At 49.5% G+C, this 17,576-nt stretch overlaps 1 protein-coding gene across 1 annotated transcript in view; it reads right to left on the reverse strand.

The window, feature by feature from the left end:
- The window catches only part of LOC147102394 (multidrug and toxin extrusion protein 1-like), a 58,505-nt gene that overhangs the window by 17,183 nt on the left and 23,746 nt on the right, over positions 1-17,576 (reverse strand). The window contains exons 7-9 of the mRNA XM_085965113.1: positions 17,362-17,459; positions 17,132-17,229; positions 15,349-15,462 (exon numbers count right to left, since the gene is read on the reverse strand). Coding sequence (XP_085821239.1) covers positions 15,349-15,462; positions 17,132-17,229; positions 17,362-17,459 — 310 coding nt within the window. The remainder of the gene's footprint in view (positions 1-15,348; positions 15,463-17,131; positions 17,230-17,361; positions 17,460-17,576) is intronic.

The raw sequence follows: 17,576 nt of genomic DNA on the forward strand, positions 1-17,576 counted from the left end.
GGCCCCCACGGCGCGCATGAGGCGGAGTGGGCCGCGTGGCCTGGGGAACAGGATTCAGAGTTCCTCTGGGCCATATCCAGCGATCGCACTATATCTATAGCCTGTTTTAAGTCCAGTCCCTCCTTTTCAAACAGCTTCTGCCGAATATAATTTGAACTGAGGCCCGCAATAAGGGAGTCTCGAATCAGCTCCTCCGTGTACACGATGGCAGACACGGCCTTACAGTTACAGTCTGATACGCTTATCAATTATTCCATAAAAGGCGATGAATTAGGAAAGTAATGAAAAGGTTTTTATTAACTAAAGAACAGAGCATGCCTCTCGTGGACGACTGGTTCCAAGAAGGAAGTGGGTTGCCGAGCAGCCACCTTTATACCAGGTCATGTAGGCGGAGCCATGGGTGGAGCCAGCTGAGGCATGCATTGGTACACAGTGAGTGGCAAGAGGTAACAATGTGCAATAACGATAACAGTAGTGAACAACAGTGAACAACAATGAAAACAATAACAGTGGTTTACCACACAGTCTCTGCCCAGTACTTTTAGGTTTAGTATAAAGTCCTCTAGTGACTCACCATGCCGCTGCATGCGAGTAGTCAGAAGATGCCTGGCGTACACCACGTTTATTGGCCGCGCGTAGTGGGCCTTCAGGATGGTGCAGGCCTCCTCATAGCTGGTGGCATCTTGGATGAGGGGGGAGACCCGATGGCTCACCCAGTTTCGCAGGATTCCCAGTTTCATGTCTCCGGTAGCGGTTTCGGCTGCGGCTATGGCAGTGGATGAGTTTGCAATGAAAAATTCGAAGCATTGGAACCAGTGTCCGAACTGTGTGGCTGCGTCTGAGGCATGGGGGTCCAGATCCAAGCGCTCTGGTTTCAGGAGTCGATCCATCCTGGTGTTTTAGTGATTAAAATTGATGTGCCTTCAATAACTCAAAGACAAGGAATTTAAAGGATTCAACTAAGGCTTTTAATCACTAAGAACATAGCAGCATTACAGGTCTTCCCACATCGGGCGTCTGGTAGGAATGACTCATACAGCTCCTGAGACCTTTATGTGGCAAAAGACAGGGGCGTAGCCAATACACACAATAGGAACAAAAGGGGGCGGTTCACACAATACAAGCAGGTGAAACACACAGGTAAAACACATAGGCTGATGAAGGCATATATTTCATCACACCGCTTAGCTGCCATCCCTTAATGACTGAAATGCCCAAGTTCCCCCAGTCTTTCCTCATAAATTCAAATTCTCTGACGTCCACATGGTTCTTCGTCTCATGGCTCTTTGAGGTGTCGGCCATGGCTCAGTGTGGTAGCCGCACTGAGTCAGAAGGTTGTGGGTTCATAGTCCCACCCTAGTGAGACTTGAAGACAAAATCTAGGCTGACACTCCGGTGTAGTGCTGAGGGAGTGCTGCACTGTTGGAAGTGCTGTTTTTTCAGATGTGCTGTTAAACCGAGGCCCCGTCTGCCCTCTCGGGTGGATGTAAAACATCCAATTGCACTATTTTGAAGAAGTGTTCTCCTCAGTGTCCTGGCAAACATTTACCCCTCAACCAACAACACGAGAGCATTGCTGTTTGTGGGAGCTTGCTGTGCGCAAATTGCCTGCTGTGTTTCCTACATTACAAGAGTACTTCATTGAAAGAAAGAAAGACTTGCATTTATATAGCACCTTTCACGACCACCGGACATCTCAAAGCGCTTTACAGCCAATGAGGTACTTTTGAAGCACAGTCACTGTTGTAATGTGGGAAACGCGGCAGCCAATTTGCGCACAGCAAGCTCCCACAAACAGCAATGTGATAAAGACCAGATAATCTGTTTTTGTTATGTTGGTTGAGGGATAAATATTGGCCCCAGGACACCGGGGAGAACTCTGTAAAGCGCTTTGGGATGTCGTGAGGTTGAGAAAGGCGCCATATAAATGCAAGTTCCTTCTTTCTCCTCTGCCTCATCTCCAAGGTTTGAATGTCTTCTTTGTGTCTTGATGACTAAAACTGCACACAATACTCCACAGTGTTGTCTGACCAGAGCACTGTCCAGTTTTAGCATCACAACCTCTGACTTGCACTCTACTGCTTGCGCTATATAATTCAGCATCCTATTCGCTTTGCTGCTTGTTACTCTGCAGTGACTGAATAAATTAAGTAGCAAGTCTACTAACATCCCATATTCCTTTCAACTTTACCCTTTAGCTATTTCAACACGGAATACGTATATCTCCCAATATTACCAGTTTCTCCTATTTCTAGTCCTATTTCTCATCTACATGCTGCCCCTTGGCGACATCATCCGAAAACACAGCGTCAGTTTCCACATGTACGCTGACGACACCCAGCTCTACCTCAGCACCACTTCTCTCGACCCCTCCACGATCTCTAAATTGTCAGACTGCTTGTCCGACATCCAGTTCTGGATGACCAGAAATTTTCTCCAATTAAATATTGGGAAGACCGAAGCCATTGTTTTCGATCCCTGCCACAAACTCCGTTCCCTAGCCACTGACTCCATCCCTCTCCCTAACATCTGTCTGAGGCTGAACCACACTGTTCGCAACCTTGGTGTCATATTTGACCCTGAAATGAGCTTCTGACCACATATCCGCGGCATAACTAAGACCGCCTATTTCCACCTCCATAACATCGCCCGTCTCCACCTTTGCCTCAGCTCATCCGCTGCTGAAACCCTCATCCATGCCTTTGTTACCTCTAGACTTGACTATTCTAATGCACTCCTGGCTGGCCTCCCACATTCTACCCTACGTAAACTTGAGGTGATCCAAAACTCGGCTGCCTGTGACCTAACTCACACCAAGTCCCGTTCACCCATCACCCCTGTGCTCGCTGACCTACATTGGCTCCCGGTTAAGCAACACCTCGATTTCAAAATTCTCATCCTTGTTTTCAAATCCCTCCATGGCCTCGCCCCTCCCTATCTCTGTAATCTCCTCCAGCCCCACAAACCCCCCCGAGATATCTGCGCTCCTCTAATTCTGCCCTCTTGAGCATCCCTGATTATAATCGCTCAACCATTGGTGGCCGTGCCTTCTGTTGCCTAGGCCCTAAGCTCTAGAATTCCCTGCCTAAACCTTTCCACCTCTCTACCTCACTTTCCTCCTTTAAGACACACCTTGTGTCAGCTGTGGCTCAGTTCGGAGCACACTCACCTCTGAGTCAGAAGGTTGTGGGTTCAAGTCCTACTCCAGGGACTTGAGCACATAGATCTAGGCAGTGCTGAGGGAGTGCTGCTCTGTCAGGGGTGCCGTCTTTCGGATGAGACGTTAAACTGAGGCCCCGTCTGTCCTCTCAGGTGGATGTAAAAGATCCCATGGCACTATTTCGAAGAAGAGCAGGGGAGTTATCCCTTGTGCCCTGGCCAATATTTATCCCTCAACCAACATAACAGAATCAGTTTATCTGGTCATTATCACATTGCTGTTTGTGGGAGCTTGCTGTGTGCAAATTGGCTGCCGCATTGACTACACTTTAAAAAGTACTTCATTGGCTGTAAAGCACTTTGAGACGCCCGGTGGTCGTGAAAGGCGCTATATAAATGCAAGTCTTTCTTTAAAACTTACCTCTTTGACCAAGCTTTCAGTCACCTGCCCTAATTTCTCTTTATGTGGCTCGGTGTCAATTTTTTTGTCTTATAATCGCTCCTGTGAAGCGCCTTGGGACGTTTTACTACGTTAAAGGCGCTATATCAATACAAGTTGTTGTTGTTGTTCATTTAAATTACAAACTGTAGGGGGGTCCCACTGCCAATCATTTAATCCCCACCACCATTCATGGGGTTGTGAATCTTTGACCAGATCTGTTGTTTGTGGGATCGCTCAGCTCTGTGCGTGTAGTGCTGCTTCCGCTGTTTAGTATGCAAACACTCCTGTGTTGTAGCTTCACCTGGTCGGCACCTCATTTTTCCGGTACGCCTGGTACTGCTCCCAGCATGCTGTTCTACACTCCTCAACGAACCAGGGTGGGTCATCCGGCTTGTTGGTGATGGAGGAATGAGGGATATACCGAGCCATGAGTGTACCGATTGTTGGTGGTACACAGTTCTGTTGCTGCTGATGGCCCAAAGTGCCTCACGGATGCCCACTTTTGAGCTGTTAAATCTATTCTTAATCTATCCCACTTACCACATTGGTAGTGCCACAAGACTTGATGAAGGGTGTCCTCAGTGTGAAAATGGTACTTGGTCTCCACAAGGACTGTGCAGTGCTCACTTCCACCAATACTGTCATGGACAGATTTATTTGCAACAGGTAGCTTGGTGAGGACGAGGTCACGTATGTTATTCTCTTGTGTTGGTTCTCTCACCACCTGTATCCCAGCCATATCCTTCAGGACACAGCTAGTTTGATCAGTACGACCAAGCCACTCTTGCTGAAGGACACTGAAGAGCCTCCCCCAACCAAAGTACATTCTGTGCCCTTTCTACCCTCGGTGCTTCCTCCAAGTGGTGTTCACCATGGAGCAATACTGATTTATCATGTGAGGAAGGCTGGTAGGTGGTCATCAGCAGGAGGTTTCCTTGCTTATGTTTGACCTGAAACTAAGTCTGCGTGGGGTCCGGGGCCAATGCTGGAGACTTCCAGGGCCAGCTCATCCCAACCCCCCCGCCTCTCCTCCCCATCGATTATATACTACTGTAGCCTCACCTCTGGAGGGTCTGTCCTACTGGTGGGGCAAAACATATCCAGGGAGACTGATAGAAACATAGAAGATAGGAGCAGGAGTAGGCCATTCGGCCCCTCGAGCCTGCTCCGCCATTCAATGAGATCATGGCTGATCATCCAAATTCAGTACCCTGTCCCTGCCTTCTCCCCATATCCCTTGATCCCTTTAGCCTTAAGAAATATATCTAACTCCTTCTTGAATATAATTAATGAATTGGCCTCAACTGCCTTCTATGGTAGAGAATTCCACAGGTTCACCACTCTCTGGGTGAAGAAATTCCTCCTCATCTCTGTCCTAAATGGCTTACCTCTTATCCTTAGACTGTGACCCCTGGTTCTGGACTCCCCCACCATCAGGAACATCCTTCCTGCATCTTGTCTGTCTAGTCCTGTTAGAATTTTATAAGTTTCAATGAGATCCCCTCTCATTCTTCTAAACTCCAGCGAGTATAAGCCCAATCAACCCAATCTCTCCTCATACGTCATTCCTGCCATCCGAGGTATCAGCCTGGTGAATCTTCACTGCACTCCCTCCAGGGCGAGAACATCCTTCCTCAGATAAGGCAACCAAAACTGCATGGTGGAGTATGGGACGTTGGCTAATAGGTATGGCTAAGTCAGGCTGGTGCTTGACTAGTCTAAGTCACGCACACCCTGATCACAGGAGTGGCAACTTGCTCACAGGGAATCTGGCACAGCCATTGAATGGGAAAATGGTCTTTTCAAGGCCTGAACCGTAACGCTATCCAACTGAGATGTCAACTGTTCATGAGGAAGTCTGTTCATAACTGATCATTGTTAATAATTCTTTATTATATATTTGGCAGAAGATTGGAGTTTCTCAGTGGCGAGAGTCAGGTGTTGTGTGAACTTTGGCTCCTGTTGTCCTTTGGGCACAGTCTTGCTTCTCATGCTGCAGAAAATAATCTTGCTTTGCCTCTGCACCGTTCACTGGGGCCTACACGCCCTCTGCAAGAGTAAAGTGTATCACGAGTCCAATTGCCAGTATAAGCGGTCCTGAAAGGAAGGCTAGTCCACGACGAACGATCAGTTGTTTTGTGGACAACATTTCTCCAACTGTGGTTACACCAGTGGCCCAATTAGAATCTATCACCTGGCTTTCATGTATGGTGTTTTCCATTTGACAAACACTGGGCGTGGGAACCACTGCACTGTTTTCTGTGAAGAAAAGTCACATTGAAAAGTTGTAAGTACGTGATGGTACCAGTTGATCCTAATTTTGGAGCGGGCTGATGATCAGACCAATGATCTCCTCCATGACTACCAGCCAATGGCAAAACCACATGATCTATAAACAGGAGAGCCGTCCTGCCAAAAGCACGGTGACCAACTTAAGTTCCTGGACTCGTAGTTTTGGACCACTCCAGTACCGAGGTTCTCTGCTCACTGCCTACTGAGGGTTGGCTGTGTAAGACCTCCCGACAATGTTCGAGGGGCCACCTCAACACAGCAGTTAACAGTAGATTAACGTGCACACACATATACATTGCCTCTTTTTTGTCTTCTTGGATTTCTACTTACAGTGCGGAACCCTCCATGATCCAACTTAGAGTTGGGCCACTAATGGGCTGCTAGCTGAGATTCACTCCAACAAAGCCATGTAGCCACACAGCCAGCAATCTGTTACCAAACATAGAGTTCAATAATTTTAGATCATAACCTTGGCCCCTTTCACATATATAATATATATATATATATATTTTCCCTTTCTCTTTTTTTTAATCCACACTTTCGTCTGGGCTTTTTTCTTCCCTCCCACATGGCAGCTGTCCTTCATTCTGCCAGCGCCATTCACACTTCATCTCCAGCCATCCTTTGTTCCTTGAATATCTCTCAATGTCTCTCAATGTCTCTTAATCTCTCCTGCTTTCTATCCTATCTCTGACCTTCCCTTTTGTTCTTTCATCCCCTCCCCCTTTTCCCAGCCCCCCACTTGCTTTAAAATCTATCCCTTTTCCTGCTTTTTTTCCAGTTCTGACGAAGGGTCATCGACCTGAAACGTTGACTCCGTTTCTCTCTCCACGGATGCTGCCCTGGCCTGCTGAGTTTTTCCAGCGTTTTCTGTTGTTATTTTGGATTTCCAACATCCGCAGTATTTTGCTATCGTAATCTGTGACCAAAGACTGGCAAAAGTTTAGCAACCATATCATTGGTGGATTTGACCATCAAGCACTATTGGTCTATTCAAATATGAATGACGTGACTTCCTGAATAGTACGGTAATATTAAAGAGGAAGCAAAGCCAAAGTGAGCAATATATGAGGAGAAATATATGTAGTGCACTCCTTTTAACTCGTAGTTATTGACAGCCAAGCAGAATTTTCTTTTTTTTAATTTGCTCTTGGGATTTGGGCAATACTGGTAAGATGGCATTTATTGCCTGTCCCCAGGTGCCCTGAGAAGGTGGTGGTGGGCAATGTTCCTTGTAAGCTACGTGACCGCGCAGCACTCCAGGGGTCCCGCGCCACGCTCCAAGGGTCCCGCGCCGCACTCCAGGGGTCCCGCGCCACGCTCCAGGGGTCCCGCACCACGCTCCAGGGGTCCCAGGCAGCGCTCCAGGGATCCTGCCCCGCACTCCAGGGGTCCAGCGCCGCGCTCCAGGGCTCCTGCCCAGCGCTCCAGGGGTCCCGCGCCATGCTCCAGGGGTCCCGCGCAGCGCTCCAGGGGTCCCGCGCAGCGCTCCAGGGATCCCGCGCAGCGCTCCAGGGGTCCCGCGCCATGCTCCAGGGGTCCTGTGCCACGCTCCAGGGGTCCTGCGCCACGCTCCAGGGGTCCCGCGCAGTACTCCAGGGGTCCCGCGCAGCCGGCTTTCGAATAGAAAAACCGCACATAGACAAAAAAAAATGACAGGGAACATTGTCCTTGTCCTTGAACCACTGCAGTCCTTGCGGTGATGATGCTCCCACAAAGCTGTTAGGTAGGGAATTCCAGGATATATGAAGAAATGGCGATATACGTGTCCAAGTCAGGGTGGTGTGTGACCTGGAGAGGACTTGCAAGTTATATAGTGTGTCAGTGATATTATTACTGTGTTTACGTTGTTTCTCTGGGGTGTCTGTGGAGCTTCCACCACAGTTGTGGAGGAGAACCCCCGTGGAAATCCAACCCCAAATATCTCAGCACTTGTTCAGCACACAGGCAGCAGATGATAGGATACTGAGAAGTGTAGAGGGACCTTGGAGTGCGTGTCCACAGATCCCTGAAGGTAGCAGGACAGGTAGATAAGGTGGTTGAGATGACATACGGGATACTGGCCGAGGGATAGAATATAAGAGCAGGGAGGTTATACTTGAACTGTATAAAACACTAGTTAAACCAGAGCTAGAATACTGCGTACAGTTCTAGTCACCACATTACAGGAAGGATGTGATTGCACTAGAGAGGGTACAGAGGAGATTTATGAGGATGTTGCCAGGACTGGAGAATTTTAGCTATGAGGAAAGATTGGAGAGGCTGGGGTTATCCTTTGGATTAGAGGAGGCTGAGGGGAGACTTGATTGAGGTGTATAAAATGATGAGGGGCCTGGATAGAGTGGATAGGAGGGATCTATTTCCCTTAGCAGAGAGGTCAATAACCAGGTAACATAGATTTAAAGTAATTGGTAGTAGGATTAGAGGGGCGTCGAGGAGAACCTTTTTCACCCAGAGGGTGGCGGGGGTCTGGAACTCACTGCCTGAAAGGGTGGTCGAGGCCAAGATCCTCATCACATTTAAAAAGTACTTGGATATGCACTTGAAGTGCCATAAACTGCAAGGCTACGGACCAAGAGCTGGAAAGTGGGATTAGGCTGCATAGCTCTTTGTCGGTCGGCACGGACAAGATGGGCCGAATGGCCTCCTTGTTTGCCGTAAATTTCTAAGATTCAATGATTAGTTAATTCTGGGACAGCGGTGGTAAAACAGAAACGGCCTTTCAACTCTCTTATGTGTCCCTACTTTCGGTTTCTTTTGTGCTACATAACTTTATTTATTTGTATATACGTGTTGACCACAGAGCTTTGATTTTAAAGTTAGCGTTGCCTTCCCTGATCTCCAGCAATGGTCGGACTTTAAACTAGGGGGTGAGTCAGGATGGGGTGCTCAGTTTTAGCAGACCTCCCGAGCATCTTTGATAGTGGGAATTTCTTGCAGCACAATGTAGTTTGACAGAGGAACTAAATTGTAACTTTGAATAATTTATTGAAAATGTACCCTAAATGTTTCTCACTCTTCTCTTACTTGTTAACTGGAAAGTGGTTTAAAGTCAGCACAACATGTGTTTTTTTACCTGTTGACAAATACTGGGTTTGACCACTAGCGGTGTCCACATCTTTAATCACACCTGCATTCAACAGAGCCTTTCAACAAAACACACAAACCTTCATTAAAGGTGAAGGGAGAGCACAACCGAGGCAGCGCTTTCTATACAATCTGTATTATTTTTTAAATGCTTTAAACATAAAATACCCGCTAGTTTTAGGATTTCATTTAATTGAGTGACAGCCGCGGCTCAGTGGGGATCACTCGTTGCCTCTGGGTCCGAAGGTCGTGGGTTCATAGTCCCACTCCCTAAGACTTGAGCACAAAAATCCAGGCTGACACTCCCAGTGCAGAGATGAGGGAGTGCTGCACGGTCAGAGGTGCTGTCTTTCAGATGAGACCTGTCTGAGGACCAGTTGTACCTCTGGCTGCGTGCTGTGGAGAGAGGAGCCTCTCATCTCATCAGTCTGAGCTGTGCTCAAAAACAAGGAGCAGAGGCGAGCAAGACAACCAAATCGTGGTTTGATTTTAGCAGGAATTATGAGGCTTGGAGCCTTTCTTTAAAGGAGGGTGATGCCCAATTTACCATCTGGAGAGATGGCACAGTGCCTCTGGAGTTCCTGCGCAACGTGCCACAGAGTGATTTGCATCTGTGGCTCGCCACACTGTGAATCCCTGATCCCAGCTGTGCTGTTTGGAGGAAAGAAAGGGAGGCCCTACACTTTCGTGTTACTGCTCCTGGGCCTGGCCAAGCTGACCATGCACAGGTCTGGGCAGTGCGCAGTCAAGGGCGGGGGGGGGGGGGTCGCCCGGCCCGACTGCCCGCCTCTCTTCCGTGGCTATGTCCGTGTCCGGGCGTCCCTGGAGAGGGAGCACGCGGTGTCCACCGGTACGCTTGAGGCCTTCCATGACCGGTGGGCACCGGGGGGACTGGAGTGCATCATCGACACCAGGGACCAAATTTTAATTTAACTTGTTAAGTTTTCTTTATATTTTTTATGATTACATTGTGCCCCTTTAAATTTTTTCACGGGATGTGGGTGTCACTGGCAAGGCCAGCATTTATTGCCCACCCCTAATTGCCCCTTGAGAAGGTGGTGGTGGACCTTCTTGGAGACAATAAGAGAGAGTCCAAATTTAAAGTCCATGGTGGGATGAAGTTGACTTGTAGATAGGGTGGAGTCAGCTTGGAGCACTGACCAACTAATGTCCAGGTTCGGAGAGAGGTGTAAATATTTTAGTGGTGTTCTCGGAGTGCATCACCTGACATGACTGGAAAGACAAAAAGGGGCAGGTTTTTTATTTATTCATTCATGGGGTGTGGGCATCTCTGGCAAGGCCAGCATTTATTGCCCATCCCTAGGCCATTTCAGAGGGGCAGTTAAGAGTCAACCACATTGCTGTGGGTCTGGAGTCACATATCGGCCAGACCGGGTAAGGACGGTAGATTTCCTTCCATAACGGACATTAGTTGAACCAGATGGGCTTTTACGACAATCCGGTAGTTTCATGGACACCAGTACTGACACAAGTTTCTTTTTCATTGTAGATTTATTTATTTAACTGAATTTAAATTCCCCAGCTGCCAATGGTGGGATTCTGAACTCATGTCTCTTAGCTTGATTCGGTCCAGACCTCTGGATTACCAGCCCAGTAACATAACCACTATGCTACTGTTCCCATAGGGGGCACTTGAGAGCTCCTAAAGTGGATGACACCAGTCATCCAGATTGGGTAATTTACATAAAAGAGTCTTCACTTTCCCATTGGCCTGGAGAGTAACCAAGAGACACTCTTCGCTACCCCCCGGGAGACAGGTGAAGAATGAGGTTGGCAGATGTGTGGGATCGCACTGACTGTTCACTCTACCAGCTGGGTGCAGTGCGTAGTACGGGGAGACGAGGGGAGGGGAGGAAAAGAAAAACCAACAAAAAAAAACTTGGAGTAATAAATAATCTCTGTTAGCTGCCCTTACCTGTTCGGATGCTTTGTCCCAGTTGGTTCTGTAAATCACTGTTTGATAGAAAACTAATTGTACAACTACACAAATTAACAGTCCAGACCAGAGACCTGCAAAATAATAATGGTACAGTGGGTATGGGGACAGTGCAGTTGAGTTTTCCTTCCACTTCTATTCCTTTATGAAACCCTTTCACCTTTATCAGATGGCTGGTGTCAGCATGCATGGCGCGACTTGTGCCACATTTGGCCTCAGCAACCCCGGGATTAGGGACCTGAAAATTTCAGCCAGGGATCCTGCTCCTGACTGCTGTCTAATGACCCGTGCTGGAAATGTGCCCGCGTGAACGTTGGGCCAAGCCTACCCTTGACTCGGCTTAGCTGTGATGCTCACCTCCTGCCAATAGTTGTTTTTTTATTCGTTCACGGGCTGTGGGCGACACCGGCAAGGCCGGCATTTACTGCCCATCCCTAATTGCCCCTGGAGAAGGTGGCGGTGAGCCGCCTTCTTGACCGCTGCAGTCCGTGTGGTAAAGGTGCTCCCACAGTGAGTATGCTTCTTTGTTGTGGTTTGAATGGCTCGCTCGGCCATTTCAGAGGGCATTTAAGAGTCAACCACATTGCTATGGGTCTGGAGTCACATATAGGCCAGACCGGGTAAGGACAACAACAACAACAACTTGTATTTATATAGCGCCTTTAGCATAGTAACGTCCCAAGGCGCTGCACAGGAGTATTTTAAAACAAAAAATTTGACACCGAGCCACATAAGGATAAATTAGGGCAGGTGACCAAAAGCTTGGTCAAAGAGGTAGGTTTTAAGGAGCGTTTTAAAGGAGGAGAGAGAGGTAGCGAGACGGAGAGGTTTAGGGAGGGAATTCCAGAGCTCAGGGCCCAGGCAACAGAAGGCACGGCCACCGATGGTTGAGCGATTATAATCAGGACGGCAGATTTCCTTCCCTAAAGGACATTCGTGAACCAGATGGGTTTTTAGGACAATCCAGAAATTTCATGGTCGCCATTACTGACACTAGCTTTTGTGGTAAACCACTGTTGTTCACTTCACTGTTGTTCACTTCACTGTTGTTCACTCTTGCCCATTGTTGTACCTGTCTGTGCATGCCTCAGCTGGGTCCGCCCCTGGCTCCACCCATATGCCCTGGTATAAAGGCAGCTGCTCTGCAGTCCCCCAGGCATTCAGGACCGGTCGACCACTAGAGGCATGCCTTCGTTCTTTAGCTAATAAAAGCCTGTTTGTTACTCACTTAACTTCCAGTCTTTCGCAGTAATTGATAGCACATCAATTTTATTAGCTAAATTTTTTTCCGATGGAGCAAATCCTCAAACCAGCACGCCTGGAACTAGACCCTCAAGAGGCGGATGCATCTACCAGGTTCGCACACTGGCTGCGATGCTTTGAACTTTTCCTAGAAGCCTCCATTGATTCTGTTCAAAACGATGGCGACAAACTAAAAATTCTGACCTCCAAGGTGAACCACCAAGCTTATTCGCTCATCCAAGATGCGACTACCTATGAGGGTGCCCTCGACCTTCTTAAAGAACAGTACGCACGCCCGGTAAATGAAGTTTACGCCAGACACCTCCTGGGGTCCCGCAAACAGCAACCCGGGGAATTGATGGAGGTATACCTACGGGCGCTGAAGGTGCTCGGCCGGGCCTGCAAATGTAAAGAGGTGTCGGCCGCGGTGTACACGGAGGAACTTATCCGGGACCCCTTCGTCGTGGGCCTCAGGTCCAACTACACCCGGCAGAGACTGTTAGAGCAGGGCGAACTCGACCTGAAGAAGGCCACGGCCCTCGCACTTTCGCTAGACGTGGCCCAACGGAATATGGACGCCTACTCACCTGACCGCACGGCCGCATCGTGGATGGCGCGAGCGCCGCCATCCTGGGACACAGTAGGACTGCCACCCGGCACCGCGCCACCCCCGCCACATCCCGCCAACGGCCCAACTTCTGCAGCGATGTCCCGGGGCCCGAAGTGTTACTTCTGTGGCCAAGCCAAACACCCCAGAGCGCGCTGCCCGGCGAAAAACGCTACCTGCTCTGGTTGTGGGAAGAAAGGGCACTACGCCAGCGTCTGCAAGGCTAAACCTACCCCAAACTCCAGCAGTGCCGCGTGTGGGCCGAGTGGGCCGCCATCTTGGATGCCGCCATCTTGGACGCCATCTTGGACGCCTCCAGCCACGTGTGGATCATGGGCGCCGCCATCTTGGACACCATCTTGGACGCCCTCGACCATGTGTGATCCGTTCCGGCCGCCATTTTTGCAACGGGCCCCCGACTCACCCACCGCCTCACCTGGTGACTACAGCGACGCGCCTGACCCTACACTGGCCTCCGTTACACTGGACCAGTCTAGACCTCACCAACTAGCCAGGTCCATGATGGACATAAAGGTAAACGGCCGCGCCACGACCTGTCTTTTCGACTGCGGGAGCACAGAGAGCTTTATCCACCCCGACACGGTGCGGCGTTACTCTCTCCCGGTCCTGCCAGCGCGCCACCGGGTCTCTATGGCCTCCAAGTCCCATTCAGCGGACGTCGGCGGCTACTGCATGGTGACCCTTTCGGTGAGGGGCACAGAGTACAGAAACTTTAAACTGCTTGTCCTACCCGATCTCTGCGCTGCCGTTCTACTGGGGTTGGATTTTCAGTGCCACCTTAAGAGTGTCACGATGGCGTACGGTGGACCCCTTCCCCCACTCACAGTCTGCAACCAGCAGTTTTCAAATTGCCCGCCGCGCACCTTTTGCAGCCTCTCCACGCTTAAAGTCACCCCCCCCCGTTGTTCGCCAACCTCGCCCCAGACTGTAAGCCAATCGCCACCAAAAGCAGGCGATACAGCGCTGGTGACAGAGTTTTTATTAAATCTGAGGTGGAGCGGCTCCTGAAGGAGGGGATTATCGAAGCTAGCACCAGCCCCTGGCGAGCCCAGGTTGTAGTCGTCAAGACCGGCGAGAAGCAGCGCCTGGTTATTGACTACAGCCAAACAATAAATCGATATACCCAACTGGACGCATACCCCCTTCCCCGCATATCTGTTATGGTCAATCAGATCGCACAATACCGCGTATTCTCCACTATTGACCTTAAGTCAGCATATCACCAACTCCCTATCCGCTATGAGGACCGCCAGTATACTGCCTTCGAGGCAAACGGCCGCCTCTACCACTTCCTTCGGGTCCCCTTCGGCGTCACCAACGGGGTCTCCGTTTTCCAAAGGGAGATGGACCGGATGGTCGACCAAAATGCGTTGCAGGCCACTTTTCCCTACCTGGACAATGTGACCATCTGCGGCCATGACCTGCAGGACCATGACGCCAACCTCGACAAATTCCTCCGCACTGCCCAACTCCTAAACCTTACGTATAACAAGGAGAAGTGCATATTCCGCACGAACCGCCTCGCTATCCTTGGCTGTGTTGTGGAACACGGAGTCATCGGCCTCGACCCCGACCGCATGCGTCCTCTTATGGACCTTCCCCTGCCCCACTGCCTCAAGGCCCTGAAGAGATGCCTGGGATTTTTCTCCTACTACGCCCAGTGGGTCCCTAATTACGCGGACAAAGCCCGTCCACTTATCAAGTCCACCTCTTTTCCCCTGGCGGCAGAGGCCGGCTTAGCCTTCCACCGTATCAAAGAGGACATCGCTAAAGCCACCATGCACGCGGTGGACGAGGCCATCCCCTTCCAGGTGGAGAGCGATGCGTCCGACTTTGCCCTGGCCACTACCCTTAACCAGGCGGGAAGGCCCGCGGCCTTCTTTTCACAAATCCTCCAAGGCTCCGAAATCAGACACTCCTCTGTCGAAAAGGAGGCCCAGGCCATTGTGGAAGCTGTGAGACATTGGAGGCATTACCTGGCCGGAAAACGATTCACCCTACTCACTGACCAGCGTTCAGTTGCTTTTATGTTTAATAACAAGCAGAGGGGCAAAATCAAAAATGACAAGATTTTGAGGTGGAGAATTGAACTTTCCACCTACAATTACGATATCTTGTACCGGCCCGGGAAACTCAATGAGCCCCCGGATGTTCTATCGCGTGGCACCTGCGCCAACGCGCAGGTTGCTAGACTGCGGGCCCTCCACAATGACCTCTGCCACCCGGGGGTCACCAGGTTCTTCCATTTTATCAAGGCCCGCAACCTGCCTTACTCCATTGAGGAGGTCAGGACCATGACCAGGAACTGCCAAGTCTGCGCTGAGTGCAAACCGCACTTTTATAGACCAGACAGGGCTCACCTGATAAAAGCCACTCGCCCCTTCGAGCGCCTGAGCGTTGATTTTAAAGGGCCTCTCCCCTCCTCCGACCGCAATGTGTACTTCCTCAACATTATTGACGAGTACTCGCGCTTCCCGTTCGCCATCCCCTGCCCGGACATGACCAGTGCTACGGTCATTCACAGTGAGGTCGTTTCTTTACCTACGAGGAAAGTTCCAATTTGAAATGTCCACCATTCAATACATAGCATAAGCATGCTGGAGATTGCCAGGTTTGTAAAATGGCCCCACTCCTGCAGACATTCAGTGGACCATCCTACATAAAAAGAAAGGGTGGCATTACGAGCACAGTATAGAAGCATAAAAGGAGAAAGGAAAGCAGGGCCGAGAGAAAACCGTTCCTCCCAGCCAGTTCCCCTCATCTTTCAAATTGGCCCAGGGTTTTTCTCTGGTTTCTATTTTGCCAAATAGGAAACTCTTGATTTACCGGCACCTAAATAACCGGAAATCTCTGTTAACCGGCAAAATTCAGGAGTAGGTTCAGGTAAGTTTTACTTCATATTAGTGGCCGTTCCTGGATCTGTGGCCGTGTAACCGGGGTTCCTGCACCTGTTGCTATGCAACAGGGACACTTGGTCTGTGGCCGGGGTTCCTGCACCTGTTGCCATGCAACAGGGACACCTGGATTTGTGGCTGTGTACGGGGCTCTCGTACCTTTTACTATACCTCTCTGTGATCCGGACTTTTTGATAATCCGGCACCACGCCGGTCCCGGTTAAAAAAGTGTTTCCTGTAGTGTGTCCATGTTAGGGATGATTCTGTGTCAGCTGTGGCTCAGTGGGTAGTACCTTCGCCTCTGAGCCAAGAATGGTCGTGGGTTCAAGTCCCACTCCAGGAGACTTGAGCACAAAAATCTAGGCCGACACGCGCAGTGCTGAGGGAGTGCTGCATTGTCGGAGGTGCCGTTTTTTGGATGAGACGTTAAACCGAGGCCTGGTCTACTCTCTCAGGTGGACGTAAAGGAGCCCATGGCATTTTTCGAAGAAGAGCAGGGGAGTTATCCCCGGTGTCCTGGCCAATAATTATCCCTCAAGCATCATCACTAAAAAACAGATTATCTGGTTGTTATCACATTGCTGTTTGTGGGAGCTTGCTGTGCGCAAATTGGCTGCCGCGTTTGCTACATTACAACAGTGACTACACTTCAAAAAATGTACTTCATTGGCTGTAAAGCGCTTTGGAACGTCTGGTGGTTGTGAAAGGCGCTCGAGAAATGCAAGTCTTTCTTTCTGCAATCTGTGGAAAACAGCACTCACAGGAAGCGTGTTGTGAGAAATGGTGGCAGTGCTGGATCGCCCCAGTTATGTGAGTTCACCTTTCGATGATCTTCTCAGTGGTCGAGGAGCCTGTTGACTCTCACTGTCTAGGCTCACGCATGAAGCGTGGCCGTTTGTGCAAGAGAGCTGGTGGCACCCGTGGTGAATGTGACACAACATGGACCAGGAGAGTAAGAGAGAAAAGTAGGAAACAAATAAATAAAGGTGGACCTTCAAAACAAGCGAGTATTGTACACAGATAGGGCATCGAATTAGACTCTCATTATACGCCCCATCCAATTATTCTTTCCATTGATTTCATTGACAAGGAGAATTGGACGGTGACGTAATAAAACTCACTACACACTTGGTTTGAGTATAAAGCAAGGCTTTAATCAACTTGTTTCAGAACATGGAGGTCTAGTTGTACTTCACTAGTTCCTGTCTTACAAAATGTCTCTGAGAAAGCTGGAGCCGATGCCCGAGTATTTATACTCCTTGGACGGCGCCACCAGCTGGCTGTCCAGCGTTATTTCACGAGTAGTTTCTTGAATGATGAGATTTATAACAGACGGGATGTATAATGGCCAGCTAATTGGACATTGCGCATTTTACACCATTGCCCAATGAAATTACCACCCCCCACCCCACCCTTGGACTGTAAATTACCTGTCCAGGTCCCAACGTACAACTTTTTCCATCGAATATATAGAAACAGGAGAATAACTTGGCAGTACTGAGAAGCAACATTGGCGGCAGCGGAGCCCCTGAAAAACAACAAGTTCACGTGTTAAAGTTGGGTTCAAATAGTGTCTGGGTCACTACCATTCAGTGAAAGTTTTATTTATCAGAACTGGGATTCAAATACATATTTTGAGATTTTAATGTTTGCTACTTACGGCACTCCCAGCGTCAGCACATAGAGCAAGAGGTAATTTATTACAGCGTTCAAGATGTTGGCTATGAGACCAATAAAAACCTGAGGCATGGTGATCCCCTGAGGTGGGAAGAAAACTGCAAAGTCAGTCCTCGGTGTTGCCCTTCAATGAACCAACAGGGTGCCAAGATAGCGGCAAAATAGGGTGCAACTGCTCTCCCATTGTCCATGTTTGGG

Source organism: Somniosus microcephalus, chromosome 22, assembly GCF_052327205.1.
Source record: "Somniosus microcephalus isolate GS21.2 chromosome 22, FLI_Smic_1.0, whole genome shotgun sequence".
Taxonomy (NCBI): Eukaryota; Metazoa; Chordata; class Chondrichthyes; order Squaliformes; family Somniosidae; genus Somniosus; species Somniosus microcephalus.